The 15,246-nt window shown below is 41.7% G+C and overlaps 1 protein-coding gene across 1 annotated transcript in view; it reads right to left on the reverse strand.

The window, feature by feature from the left end:
• Window positions 1-3,452: 3,452 nt before the first annotated feature.
• LOC115459116 (peptide-N(4)-(N-acetyl-beta-glucosaminyl)asparagine amidase-like) overlaps window positions 3,453-15,246 on the reverse strand; it is a 75,138-nt gene continuing 63,344 nt past the window's right edge. Inside the window, exons 11-12 of the mRNA XM_030188981.1 lie at window positions 7,228-7,405; window positions 3,453-3,732 (exon numbers count right to left, since the gene is read on the reverse strand). Coding sequence (XP_030044841.1) covers window positions 3,563-3,732; window positions 7,228-7,405 — 348 coding nt within the window. The 3' untranslated portion in view covers window positions 3,453-3,562. The remainder of the gene's footprint in view (window positions 3,733-7,227; window positions 7,406-15,246) is intronic.

Consider the following 15,246-nt stretch of genomic DNA (forward strand, 5'->3'; position numbering starts at 1 on the left):
ACAGGATTTAGTCAAGGGAAATCTTGCCTCACCAATGTACTACATTTCTTTGAAGGGGTGAAAAAATAAAGGTGAGCAGGTTGATATGGAGGGGCATAATTGAACGCCTATCTCCATGGGCATCTATGTCCGAAAACGGGTACGTGAAGAGGCGGGACAGACCGTATTTTCGAAAAAATGGACGTTTTTCAGCTGGGCATTTGTTTTTTTTAGCGATAATGGAAACTAAAAAGCCTAGCTCAAAAACGTCCTAATCCAAGCATTTGGTCATGGGAGGGGTCAGGATTCGTAGTACACTCGCCCCCTGACATGCCAGGACACCAACTGGGCACCCTAGAGGTCAGTGCGGTGGACTTCAGACAACGCTCCCACATGCATAGCTCCCTTACCATGGGTGCTGAGCACCCAACCCCCTTCCCCAAAACCCACTACCCACAAATGTACAACACTACCATAGCTCTTAGGGGTAAAGGGGGCACCTACATGTGGGTAACAGTGGGTTTTGGAGGCCTCCCATTTACCAGCACCAGTGTTACAGGTAGGGGGGATGGGCCTGGGTCCACCTGGCTGAAATGCACTGCGGTACCCACTAAAAGTGCTCCAGGGACCTGCATACACACAGGCCTCTAGGACTTGTTGCTGCTATATAACATTGGCACACCAGTTGACACCTGAAGACTAATCTCTCCGAAAACGTCCTTTATTGGAATAAGCACGCTTACTCACAGTTAACTGCAGATCAGAGGTTGTGCCCACTGGCAACGAGTCTCCCTGGTACTGAGATGAGCAGTAGGTCAGAGCTGGCAGAATGTGACAATGCCCTCTTTCAGCCACATTCAGGGAAGAACTAAGTTCTGTAACGTGGCTAACACGTGAAAGGGATCTAAAACTGGCTTACAAAATGGCCACTACCTCATGGACTACCGGAAACAAAACAGGGCACAGTAAGCAGGGGAAAAGCACCATGGGAGTAGAGCCTACCAACTACCAACATCGTAAGCATTTACCACAAGCTAGTGGAATCACGGAGCCCAATACCCTACACCCACGACAATGCATTGCTGATGTGACTCTGCAGTGCGAATACAGAAAAGGTGTCACGCTCACCCGAGAGCCATCAGAACCAGGAAAGGCTGTCCAGGATAGAACACATTCTGCTGCATGGAGGTGGGTATGGCATTTGAGGCTGGCATACAGGCTGGAAAAAAAGTTAAGTGGGTTTTTTTTGGTGGGAGGGGTTAGTGACCACTGGGGGAGTCCGGGGAGGTCATCCCCGTCCCTCCAGTGGTCATCTGGTCAGTTGGGGCCACTTTTTGTGACTTGTTCGTGAAAAAAGGGTCCACAAAAAGTGACCCAAAATTGCGGTAAAAACGCCTTTTTTTTTTCGATTATCAGCTAAAGACGCCCATATCTCCTTGGCTGATAACCACGCCCAAGTTCCGCCTTCACCACACCTCCGACAGCCCCCGTCAACTTTACCCGTTTCCGCGACGGATTGCAGATGGAAACGCCCAAAATGCTTTCGATTATACTGATTTGGGCGCCCACGGAGAAAGACGCCCATCTCCCGATTTGGTCGCAATATAGGCATTTTCTCTTTCGATTATAAGCAGGATTGGTACCTGGATTTTTTAAAGGCATTGATGAAGTACATCATGAAAAGACTCCTGAGGATAAGAGGTAATGTCCTATTGTGGATTAAAAACTGGTTAAAAGATAGAAAACAGAGTACGTTAAATGGTAAGTATTCTCAATGGAGAAGGGTAGCTAGTAGGGTTCCCTAGGAGTCTGTGCTGGGACTGCTGTTTTTTAATGATAAATGATATTGAGATGGGAAAAACTAGTGAGATAATAAATTGCTGATGATACAAGTTATTCAAGTTCTTAAATCGCAAAGAGGATTGTGAAAAACTGGAAGAGGATCTTACGAGACTAGGAGACTGGGCATTCAAATGGCAGATGACGTTTAAAGTAAGCAAGTGCAAAAGTGATGCATGTGGGAAAGAGAACCCAACTATAGCTACGTGATGCAAGGTTCCACATTAAGAGCCACCACCCAGGAAAAGGATTTAGGTGTTCTCGTTCATGATATGTTGACATCTTCTGCTCAGTATGCAGTGGTGGCTAAGAAAGCAAATAGAATGTTAGGAATTATAGGAAAGGAATGGAAAACAAAAATGAGAATTTTATAATTCCTTTGTATTACTCCATGGTGCTGCTGCACCTCAAATACTGTGTGCAATTCTGGTCATCGCATCTAAAAAAAGATATAGCAGAATTAGAAAAGGTACTTAGAAAGGTGATGAAAATGATAAAGGGGATGGGGCAACTTCCCTATGAGGAAAGGCTAAAGCGACAGCTTGGAGAAGAGATGGCTCAGGGGAGATATGATAGAGATGTATAAGATAATGAATGAGTGAATGGGTAGACTTGAATTGCTTGTTATTCTTTCCAAAATACTAGGACTAGGGGCATGCAAGGAAGCTACTACGTGGTAAAGCAGTTAGCTTGGCAGGGTTTAAAAAAGGTTTGGATAATTTCCTAAAGTAAAGACTATAATCCATAATTAAGATGGACTTGGTAAAATCCAATGCTTATTCTAGGATAAGCAACATAAAATCTGTTTTACTGTTTGGGATCTTGCCAGATACTTGTGACCTGGATTGATTCACTGTTGGAAACAGGCAATAGGCTTGAGTGTCCCTTCAGTCTGTTTCCAGGATCTTATATTCTTATTTCATCTTAGTGACTGCTTTTGTGTTCAATGATTTTTTGCAGCTCCCTAAATCAAAACATGAATATAGCAGTAAGTGGTGGTGCTATAAAAGAAACAGTTTATCATTGGGGAAAAAGGAGCTGGTTACAGACAACACAATATGAGGAGATACTTAACTTGAACAAGTTATATGCACAAAAGTAGAAAAGTTGCACATGCTCCAGCAAAAAAAATAAAAAGGACACCTGATATAGAGGTTCCTAAGATGCCCTTATCTGAATAAAAGGTTACTTTTTGTGGCAAAAAAATTATATTAAAAAAAAGAGCAAATTATCAATCATGAGGACAATTTCAAAAAGCCATTTCTATAGTAAAGCAGTTCTTTACCTGCGGGAATGAATTTCTATAAAACTGCTTACCCTGTATGGGGTAAAAGGTATATGCACAATGCCATTCTCTACGCACGGTTATGCTCTGTATGTAGATGTTCGTAGGGACACAGTTGGGACATTGTTTGGAACTACATACATACTTTTGCATTTTCAAAAGTATCCACACAAACTGATACGTGCAAATGTGTGGAGGTACTTTTCTTAGTATCATTTTAAATTAAAAGTAAGCACACAATTTTACTCTGAAAATCTGGCAAAGTCCACACAGTGAAATATACATAACAATTTTCACCACTGCAGGCAGGTATAAATAATCCCCCCCCCCCCCCCCCCCCCCCCCCCCCCCCCCCCGCTTGAAAGGCAGAAATTTGACAAGGTCTCTAATTTTACAAGAGAACTTCTCTTAGATTCCTTATCCGATTTCACTGCATCTGTAGAACTGTGATGCTTGAAGTCATTTGAAGGTCACCAGTATCTCCAAAGGATTTTCTGTGCTGTTATCTAAATTCTGTCTAAACAGCTGACTGTGCTGCCAGGCTGTTGTACCTTCCCCTCCACTCAGTTCTGCTTCTAAAAAAATTTCTGTTGCATCAGAAAAGTCAGGGTAGGAATGAAGGTCTGAATCTGCGGAGAAAGAGGAAATAACAGAATTGAAAGCATGGTCTACAAATCACCTTATGCAATGCTGAAGTAATTGAGACCTAGCAGAAGTACAAGGTCTTGAAAAGAAGTCAAAGGCTTACAACTTCACAACAACAAAAGCAGGAATACAAAGAGATGTTACTTGATTTGATATATTACATCAGGATATGGTATAGATTGGTATGCAGTGGCTTGGAATCTGCCTACTTTCTTTCCTATTCTCTTTAGTCTACTATTAGTTTCTATTCTTAATATTTTTCCCTCAATTTCTTCTACGATTCCTCTGTCCTATTGATTTGTAGCTCTTTTCAACCTTTTATACTGTAACTTTAAATTCATTGTAAACCGCCTAGATGGCTTCCATGTGCGGTAGATGAAATTTTAATCAAACTTGGAAACCATTCACAAAGCAACATCACAAGCTCAAACATGGCCATGTTTTGTTCTAAAGCCACATCAGGGATTCAAGCTTAGTTTGAATTTATCCAAACTACTGGTTGATGCTGAACTTGTATAAAGTATAAGAATCCCACATTTTATGAGTTCATTCATAAAATGTGGTGAAACTTCTTAGGCTTGGTGATTTTCTTATAAAAATTAGTTCATGAGCCCATGATGCAGCCTTACAGTAAAACATGGCCATGTTGGGCTTGTAATGTTTTGTGAATGGTTTCCTAACTTTATTCTTTATATAATTAAAAATATAATTAAGTCAAGTGACATCTTTGAATTCCTGTTTTCAATACTGCGCTTCTTTCTGCAGGAATACACCTTGTTTGTTTGTTTGTTTATTTTTAATAGAGACTCAAACCTTCTTGAGACACTATCTGATAAGAAACACCCACTCCAGTGACACACTGTTAATATCAAGAAAAATCACAAAAAAGCGGCTACTACAAAAACTTTTACAATTTGTTTCCTCATGTATCAATATTACAGTGGGTTTGCCATGGCGGCTGCTATAGGAGCAAATTGTGGCCTTCACTTATCTTGGTGGGGGAGACTTGACTCATTAAAAATGATGATAGTTCCCAAAATTACATATACTTTAAGCATGATCCATTTATTATTTCCCAATTCTTTTTATAAGGACTTGGAAAATTAACAACTACATTTCTCTGGAATTCTAACCCCCCCCCCCCCAATTTTTTTAAATAAGTTAAAAGCACCTAAAACACAAGGAGGGGTTCATTTTCCAGACCTTTTGCTTTAGCATAAATCTTTCACCTTGCAATAAGGTCTGGAATGGATCTCCCCTACTGATCCATCTTCACTACCTTGATGGGTTCTATTAGACGAAAAATTGACAGAGCCTCTTCTCTTTTCACGTCTCCTTGGTATGCGCCTTCTCAAGTGCTATGCTACTAACCCTATTATCAGAACAAGCATTCACTACTTACCTGCTTAGAAGAACAGTTATCTAATCAATCCCTTTCCCTACATATTTGGAATAACCTTTGCATATTAATAGATAAACAGTAAGTTCTTGCTCTCAGTGGCAACAATTTGGGCTATAGGTGATTTTACTTACCCACTAACTCACACATGGCTATCTTTTTCAGAAATGCAACATAATTTTTAACTGGATGCATCTCATTTTTTTTCAATGGTTACAATTAAGATCCTTACTTAAAAAGTGAAGTTTTGATGCCAAACATTTTGCACAAAGTACCACTATTATTGATCTGGCCAAATAGCCTCTCACTTATATAGATACTTTAAAAGTAAGCTTCCTAGCAGAACGCTTGGATTGTGCAAATGTTGGGAAGAGGATATTATGTCTTCTGTAACTGACACGAATGGGGACAGATTTGGAGCTCCTTACATAAACGTTCTCGCTCATCCTCTAATGTACAATCTATGTATTCTTTTGTTCATAGATCTTATGGAACTCCCCTAAAATTGTATCTTGCAAACTAACAACTGGATCTTTTAACATATGGTTTTTGATTGTCCTTCAGAAGTTCTGGCTAGATGTTTGGAATATATTTTATCCATATTTCAGTTATCTGTACCTCTTTGTTATAAAAACTTGCTATTTAAAGACATTTAAAGACTGCCCCAATTTGACCGCCCCTATCGGACTGTCCGTTCACTTGTCTCTTAGATTGTAAGCTCCTTGAGCAGGGACCGTCCCTCTATGTTAAATTGTACAGCGCTGCGTAACCCTAGTAGCGCTTTAGAAATGTTAAGTAGTAGTAATGCTTAAAGTGATCATGAATGTTTACTCTTCAATACCATGATAACCACCTGCTTTACAAATTTGTTGTTTCTTGGAGATCCCTTGATCAGGTTAATCATAAGTCATGGTGGAATTTATTCTATTCTACTTTCATATTGATATCTCAAAGAAATTGAAAAACTATATAAACTGTAGTAAGAAATGGTCTCCCTTATTATCACATTTGAATTAATCTTAATATACCTCTATCACGTCATGCTTTGTATTCGTGCAAGACCTTTTGTACATGCTGTCACTAATACTCATGTATTTATATCTGTTATTCTTACATTTCAATAAAAATACTAAGACAAAACAAACAAGCAAGCAAGCAACAAAATAAACAACTATTGGCCTAGGGTAACCTTCTTCAAACTATATAATGGAAAGAAGTGGACAGCACAGGTATCTATTGTAATGAACTCCTCTGATTGAAATCTTTGTGGCCATATTTTGTAGTACATAGTCCCATTGCTATATCAGTAGGTGGATTACTGGTAAAGTGTAATAGAAGTCTAATGTTTCGAGGAAAATCACAACTGAGGCTAAAAAATCACAATAAAATCTTGAAAAACAAAAATACTGTATGAAAACAAAGTTTGAATGGAAGATGTATCTAGGCATAGACTCACCAGAGTCTGAGAAAAGTTTCCTTGTTATACCTTTAGGGGCCCTTTTACAAAGGCGCGTAAGCACCTACGCGCATCCAACGTGCGTCAAATTGGCACTACTGCCCGGCTACCGTGTGCCCCGGGAGGTAATTCCATTTTGGCACATGCCCACAAAACACGCAGTAGAAAATATTTTCTATTTTCTACCATATGGCACATACCTGGTGGTAATCGGCAGTTGACACGCATTGAATGCTTACTGCCTGGTTAGTGCATGAGACCTTACCAATAAGTCAATGGGTGGCAGTAAGGTCTCAGGCCAAAAATGGACGCGTGCTGGTTTTAATTTTGCTGCACATCCATTTTCCGGCACAAAAAAAAAGAGACTTTTTTCCAGGCGCGCTGAGGAAATGAACCAGTGCGCGTCCAAAACATGCGCCTACACCAGCGCAGGCCACTTTTAGGAGCACCTAAGTAAAAGGGCCCCTTAGTTTATTGACTTTGAACAAATCTTATGTCACTGAGCCTGGATTTGTTGCTGATATTCTTTGCAGTTTATTAGTGGCTCTTGAATTCTATTATCTGGACTCTTCTTCAGATGAAAAGTTTTGTTTACTTAATATATTTAATATAAACTATACTAACCTCCAGACAAGTCAGCTTCTACTGTGGCAGAGCGCAGTTTCCACTTCACTCTTCCACTAAGAAATGTCTGACTGCTTGTTCGGACAGAAACATTTTCTATTTTCAGTCCTACTGAAGCACACTCCAGTTTCCAACTGATAAAAGCAGAGGGCGAGCCTTCTCTTCGTGCTAAATAAACCTGCAAGAAGAGACAGAACACAGTTTATAAAGATATTTCACAAACTACAAGTCAAATAATTTTTTAGCCATTCTTAACTTTATACTATTTATTTCTAAATACATTCATTGATACTGAAGAATGCTTTAACATCACAGAATAAGATACAAGTTATTAATCACCTGGCAATTTCCACATGCTCACAGAGCTTTGGAATTGTAGACTAGCCTCTTAAAGATCATGAAAATTGGACGTTTGAACAAAACTCCTCCATGCCCATAAGGCCATTTATAAAAATTAGTATATGCCATAAAAATTTTGGGACCGCTGATTTTTGTCCAATTTCTAATCTCCCCTTTATATTTAAACTTGCAGAGTCTATTGTGCTTGAACAGTTGGAGGACTTTCACGACCAGACTAACACTTTACATCCTTTTTCAGACCTGGTTCAGGAAAAGGTCTTAGTACGGAAACTGCGCTGATAGGTCTTAAAATTACATTCAGCAACATTTTGCCCAGAATGCATTAGTTATACTTATTTCAGTTGATCTGACAGCGGCTTTTGATACTATTAACCATGACTTGCTTCTTAGCCGTTTACAAGAAATAGGAATTTTGGATACAGATTTTGCTTGGTTTGTTTCCTACTTTACTGGACATATTAATGTAGTGCAATGTAGTGAATAAGAGCAAGATTGAGAGTTGTTCCATTGCACTAAACAACTCTCAATCTTGCTCTTATTCACTACCTTGTGGGGTGGCCCCAGGGCTCCCTGTTGGCCCCTGTACTCTATCTGGCCCAGTCTCTGGGCTTTAATCTATATGTATATGTTGATGACATTCAGGGGTCCTTTTACAAAGCGGCGGTAAGCCCAACATGGGCTTAAAATTTGCTAAAAGGAAAGTACCGCTGGGCTACCGCAGCAGCCCAGTAGTAGTTCCCACCCCCAACATGCGTAATATCTGGTGCTACAAAAATATTTTCATTTTTGTAGCACCAGTGTATACCTGGTGGTAATCGGGCAGTGCTGTGCACTGCCCAGTTACCGCCGAGTTAGTGCAGGAGCCCTTACCGCTACCTCAAATAAGTGCTCCCCCCTCCAAAATGGCTGCGTGGCAAGTGCTTCACATGTCGCATGGCCATTTCCTGAAAAAACCCAAAGACCTGCCATTTATCCGCTGTGGTAAAAGGGGGCCTTGGTCCGCATCAAAAACACGCGCCAGTGCAGGTCCCCTTTGCAGCAACTTCGTACGAGGGGCCCTCAGTTACTACATCCTATTGAGTGGAGGAGTGGCCTAGTGGTTAGGGTGGTGGACTCTGGTCCTGGGGAACTGAGGAACTGAGTTCAATTCCCACTTCAGGCACAGCTCCTTGTGACTCTGGGCAAGTCACTTAACCCTCCATTCCCCAGGTACAAATAAGTAACTGTATCTGTAAGCCGCATTGAGCCTGCCATGAGTGGGAAAGCACGGGGTACAAATGTAACTAAAATAAAAAATAATACTAGTTTGCAGGATATTCAAAGTCTTTCTTCAAAATTAGATAGGCTTGCAAGTTGGCTTAGTGCAAATAATTTAGTCCCGAATTCAGAAAAGTCATTGTACAGCATAATCTTGTTCATGAGAACTGGTTCCCCTGAGCTGAAAGAACACTGTTTATGGTGGGTTGTAAAATAACTTTTGGCCCAATGGTTAAGATTTTAGGAGTGACATTTGACCAAAATTTAACCTTTCATACTCAGATCTCTAATGTAGTTCAGCTGGGTTTTTATAAATTATATCTGATATATTCAGTTTGGAATCTCTTTTCTGTTTCTGCCCTTCGTGTTTTAATACACTCCTTTGTAATCGCTCAACTTGATTATTGCAATGCTCTTTATAACGGTATGCGTACAACAGAAATCAAATGGTTACAGATAGTGCAAAATATGGCACTGGCTCCCTATTACTCATAGGATTCGTCTCAAAATTCTTTGTTTGATTCACAAGATATATCATGTAGACATTCCACTTTATTTAACTAGATTTCCGATTCCTTATACACCTATGCGATCACAGAGATCAAGTTCACAAAACCAACTGGTAGTTCCATCATTTTGGATTTTCAGTTTTGAAAAGGTATGCACTAGGATGTTTAGGGTGGCTAGACTGCTTTTCTGGAATGCAATGCCTTTGTATTTGTGACTGGATGAGTCATTAGTTATGTTTAAAAGAAACTTAAATCTTTTTTGTTTCAGGATGCTTCTGGAGTTAGGGCCTCTTTTACCAAATTGTGCTAGCGATTTCCACATGGCAATGCCGACGAAGACCATTCAAAGCCACTTAAACTGAAATAATATACACACTAGTTGTGAAAGTACAGCCTGGAACATTACAAAATTGGGCCTAGTATGATGGAGTTGGACTTTAGATTCTGCAGGACTGTCTGATCGAATCGGCTGTCCTGTCAGGTATCCTGCTCAAGGCAGTAGTGAGATGTAAGTGTGTGGACTGAAGACCATGTTGTAGCCTTGCAAATCTTCTCTATGGAGGCTGACCTCAAGTGGGCTACTACTGTAGTCGTGGCTCTGACATTATGAGCCTTGACATGACCCTCAAGAGTCAGCCCAGCCTGGACATACGTGAAGGAGATTAAATCTGCTAACCAATTGGAAATTGTGTATTTGCTGACGACTACCCCCCCTCATCTGTTTGGGTTCAAAGAACAAAATGCTGGGTGAGAACAATGTTGAGATCCCATGACAAAGTAGGAGGTTTGAAGAAGGGCTTTGTCAACAGCAAACCTCTCATAAAATGAACAAATTAGAGGCTGTACAGAGATGGGCTTACCTCCTACATGGAGATGGTAAGCACTAATTGCAATGAGGTGAATCCTTGCAGAGTTGGTTTTCAGGAGGTATTAAGCAGTTTTTGTGTAGGACAAGTAAGAGGATGTAGAGCTTGCCCTCACACCAGATGGCAAACCTCTAGTGGAGTCTTTCCTAGAAGCCAAGCAAGATTCTGGAGATACCCTCTGGCAGATTTAAGGATGCAAACTCTATACCCTCAACACCCAGGCCATGAGGGCCAGGGACTGGAGATTGGGACACAGAAGGGATCCCTTGTTCTGAATGATGAGGGTCGGGAAAACACTCCAATTTTCATGGTTCTTCGAAGGACAATTCCAGAAGAAGAGAAAACCAGATCTGGCTTGGCCAATAAGGGTGATTAGGATCATAGTTCCCTGATCTTCTTTGAGTTTCAGCAAAACTTTTCTCTATGAGAGGTACTGGAGGATATGCATACAGAGTCCTATTTCCAAATGTAGAAAAGGCATCTGACGCTTGACGTGAACCTGGAACAGACCTGGGGGACTTGGAAGATCTCGTGGGCTCTGCTCTTATTGAGAGACCACTCATGAGGTTGCATTACCCTGCTTAGTCTGTCCACCATGGTTGTTGTCCTTTCCCACTAGGTATGTGGCTGGCAAGATCATCCCGTGAAGGAGAGCCCACTGCCACATCCCTATTGCTTCTTGACACAAGGAGTAGGAGCTTGTACCTCTCTGCTTGCTCATAGTACATTGCAACCTGATTATCCATTTGTATGAGGATAATTTGGTTCTGTAACCAATCTGCTGAAAGTCTTTAAAGTGTTCCAAAATGGCCCTCAGCTCAAGGAGGTTGATATGGAGGTCTGTTTCCAGAGCAGACCATGTTCCTTGGGTGTGAAGGCAAATCAGCATGAGCTCCCCATCCCAGGTTGGATGTATCAGTTGTCAACATCTTCTGAGGAAGCAGAATTTGGAATGGTAGTTCCCACAGTCAACTTCAACCGAACTGTCTCCCAGAGAAGGGAGTAGAGCTGTAATGAATAGTATATTTTACTATTCGGCCAAATACAATAATAAAAAATATTATTTAGCCAAATACAAGACACCAGGCATTGAGCTTTAACATAACACATAATAAAGAAGCAACGTGAAATCAGAGATCAAGTGTTTATTTCCGTAGGGATTAGCACAGTAGACCACTGGATTATTCATATTGAATTTTAAATCACTATTTGTCCAAATACGAAATGTATTCGTGGACAAAAGAAATCGAACACGAATATTTGGTACAGCCCCTAGAAGGGAGTGACCCAACTCTGGAGGGGCTAGATGACATATGCTAGATTCTCAGCTGCCCGAAACCACTGGGAAGCTAGGGTCCACTGGGCGTTTCTCAAATGGAGACAAGCCATGGGAGTGACATGCACTGCCATGTGGCCTAACAATTGTTGCTGCTTCAGACTTGTGAGGTGATTTTTACCAAGGCATTCACTCTCAGGTGAGGCAGAAAAGTCCGAGCTTGGACTGTATCGAGCAGAGCTCCTTATGTACCCCAATTGCTGTACTGGGAGAAGATGGGACTTGGGGTAGTTTATGATGAATCCTAATAGTTCCAGCACCCAAACAGTTCTCTACATTGACTCTGCACCCCTTCCTGCGAAGTGCTCTTGACCAGCAATTGTCCAGGTAGGGAAACAATCTGTGTAGCAACTACTGTTAGACATCTGGTGAGCAGCCTGGAGCTGAGGCGAGGCCAAAAGGAAGAACACAATACTGGTAGTGGTATTTCCCTACTCGGAATCTTCCAGTGACTGGGAAGTATAATATGTGGGAATAGGCATCCTTCAAGTCCGAGAGCATAGCCAATCTTTTTTTCTGAATCATGGGAAGGAGGGTGCTTACGGAAAGCTTTCTTTGACTAGGGAATTTGTTCAGGGCCCTTTGGTCTAGAATGTGACAAAATCCCTGTTTTCTTGGGCACAAGGAAGTACCTGGAATAGAATCCTTTCCCTTCTTCCCCTGGTGGCATTGGTCCAACCATACTGGCCTGTAGAAGGTGGAGATTTCCTGTACAAGTACCTGCTTGTGCGGAGTGCTGAGGTAAGTTGCTCTTGGTGGGACTCTGGTGGTCGTTGATGCCAATGACATGCGTAACCGAGACAGACTATTTGAAAAACCAACCGGTCAGAGGGTTACAAGGGCTACCTTTGATAAAAAAAAACTGATCCACCCTCCTACCAGAAGGTCATCCGGGATGCTTACTTTGACTGTAGCTATGCTCTCCTGGAGCCAATCAAAAGCTGTCACTTGCTTTGCCTGGGGAGCTGGCTGGGGCTTTGAAGGCAGGGCTGATGAGGGCAAGAATGCAGGAACTGGGGCTGTGGCAGAGCGAGAAGGCAGCGGAAACCTACACTTTTGAGAGTAGTAGGTCTGTTGCTTAGGCCTGCTGAAAATCTTGTAGTAGAGGAGGATGAAGCTGGAGGCTGCCAAGAGAGGGACTGGATTGTGTCAGTGTGCTTCTTGATGAGGTCAGCTGAGCTCCTTCACCTTATCCCAGAAAGATATCTCCCTTGGCAAGATACATCCTCTAATATCTCCTGAACGCTGGTTCTAGGTCAGAGACACGCAGCAGAGACAGTCTGCACATCCTCACGCCCATGGCGGAGACTCTGGAAGCAACATCAAAGTGTTATAAGTGCCATGGCCAGATACTTTCTGTACTCCAGCTGCTTACCGGCCATTGGCAAAGCTCAGTGTTCTGCTCCTGAGGGAGAGAATCCATGAGACTAAGTGTATTGCATAGCAAAAGACTTTCAACTAGATGCATGTGTAGAGTTGATAGGACTGGATATGGACAATAAACGTTGAGGCTTTACAAACTAAACCTTCCTCTTAAACACGTCCAGTGTCTGAGCCGGACTACCTGGGGGAGCTGAGGCATGAGTCATAAGAATATAAGCATTACCATACTAGGACAGACCAAAGCGCCATCAAGCCCACCATCCTGTTTCCAATAGTGGCCAATCCAGGTCACAAGTATCTGGCAAGATCTAAGAACAGCAAACAGATTTTTATGCTGCTTATCCCAAACTATGCAGTGGAGTTTTCCAAGTCCATCTTAATAATGGTTTTTGGACTTTCTTTTAGGAAATTATCCAAACCTTTTAAAACCCTGCTAAGCTAACTGCATTTACCACATTCTGTGGCAAGGAATTCCAGAGTTTAATTACTTGTTGAGTGAAGAATATTTTCTCCAATTCATTTTAAATTTACTACTGAGTAGCTTTGTTGCATGCCCCCTAGTCCTAGTATTTTTGGAAAGAGTAAACAAGTGATTCACATCTACCTGTTCCACTTCAATCAGTATTTTATAAACATCTATCATATCTCCCCTCAGCCATCTCTTCTCCAAGATGAAGAGCCCTAGCTGCTTTAGCCTTTCCTCATAGGGAAGTCACCCCATCCCCTTTATCATTTTCATCGCCCTTCTCTGTACCTTTTCTAATTTTACTGTATCTTTTTTTGAGATGTGGTGATCAGAACTGCATACAGTAATTCGAGGTGTGGTCGCACCACAGAGCGATACAAAGGTATTATAACATTCTCAGTTTTGTTTTCCATTCCTTTCCTAATAAACTCCTAACATTCTATTTGCTTTCTTAGCTGCCGCTGCACATTGAGCATAGAATTTCACGTATCATGAACAATGACACCTAGATCCTTTTCCTGGGTGGAACTCCTAATGTGGAACCTTGCATCACGTTTGGGTTCCTCTTTCCCACATGCATCACTTTGCACTTGCTCACATTAAACGTCATCTACCATTTGGATGCCCAGTCTCCCAAGGTCCTCTTGCAATTTTTCACAATTCTCTTGCAATTTAACAACTTTGAATAAGTTTGTGTCATTATCAAATTTAAGTACCTCGCTAGCTATTCCCATCTATAGATAATTTATAAATATGTTAAAAAGCAGCGATCCCAGCACAGACACCTGAGGAACCCCGCTATCTATCCTTCTCCTTTGAGAATACTAACCATTTAACCCTACTCTCTGTTTTCTAACTTTTAACCAGTTTTTAATCCACAATAGGACATTGTCTCCTATCCCATGACTTTCTAATATCCTCAGGAGTCTTTCATGAGGTACTTTGTCAAATGCCTTTTGAAAATCCAGATACACAATATCGACTGTCTCACCTCTATCCACATGCTTATTTACCCTTCAAGAAATGTACAGGACTGGATCAGAAAAAAAAGAAAAACTCACTCTGAATGTACACAACCTATTACAGCCGCATCAATTTTGGAATCACTTTCTGCAGCCTGATAGCAATAGCTTTTGCATAAATCTTGTTAATTATGTTAAGCAGTGAGATAGGCTGATACTAGTCACCCAAAAGGGGAAGGACACACTTTGGTAATTGCTCTTATTAAGATTTCATTAGATGATGAAGGGAGCGACTCCTTTTCAGTGGCCTCCTCAAACACCACTACCAAAATGGGGACAACATGATGCCCTAACACTTTATAAAATTCTGCCAGAAGGCTGTCCAGCCCTGGGGGTCTTATGATTTGCCATCTGTCCCATAGCTGAGTATTTCCATTCCCCATCAAGGGACTATTTGATTTGTGAAGATCTTCCTCTGATAAGCAGGGCAGGCACAACTGATGAAAAAAGGCCTCCTGACTGAAAAATCTCCTGTCACTGCCCGATATAAATTCTGTTAGTAACTTTAAAACATCTGGTTAATCTCTAAGGGATCCTTTTACCAAGCTGCTAGAAAAAAGGCCCTCCGCTAGCGGCGGGGGGCGTTCTCCCCACGTACCAGGGCCCCTTTTACCACAGCAGGTAAAAAGCCCCCAGACAAACATGGTCATTCGGTAAGAGAACTCTTACCACGTGGCAATTCAGCGGGGAACCCTTACCATCACCCGATGGTGACCAGGCAGCGTGCGGCAATTCCTGATTACCGCCACGCAAGTCATTTCCGGGGGATTCTCTTTTCTCCCTGGAAATGGCGTGCGCTCGGAGCAGAACTACCGCCAGC

The sequence above is a fragment of the Microcaecilia unicolor genome, unplaced genomic scaffold (genome assembly GCF_901765095.1).
Source record: "Microcaecilia unicolor unplaced genomic scaffold, aMicUni1.1, whole genome shotgun sequence".
NCBI classification, from domain to species: Eukaryota; Metazoa; Chordata; class Amphibia; order Gymnophiona; family Siphonopidae; genus Microcaecilia; species Microcaecilia unicolor.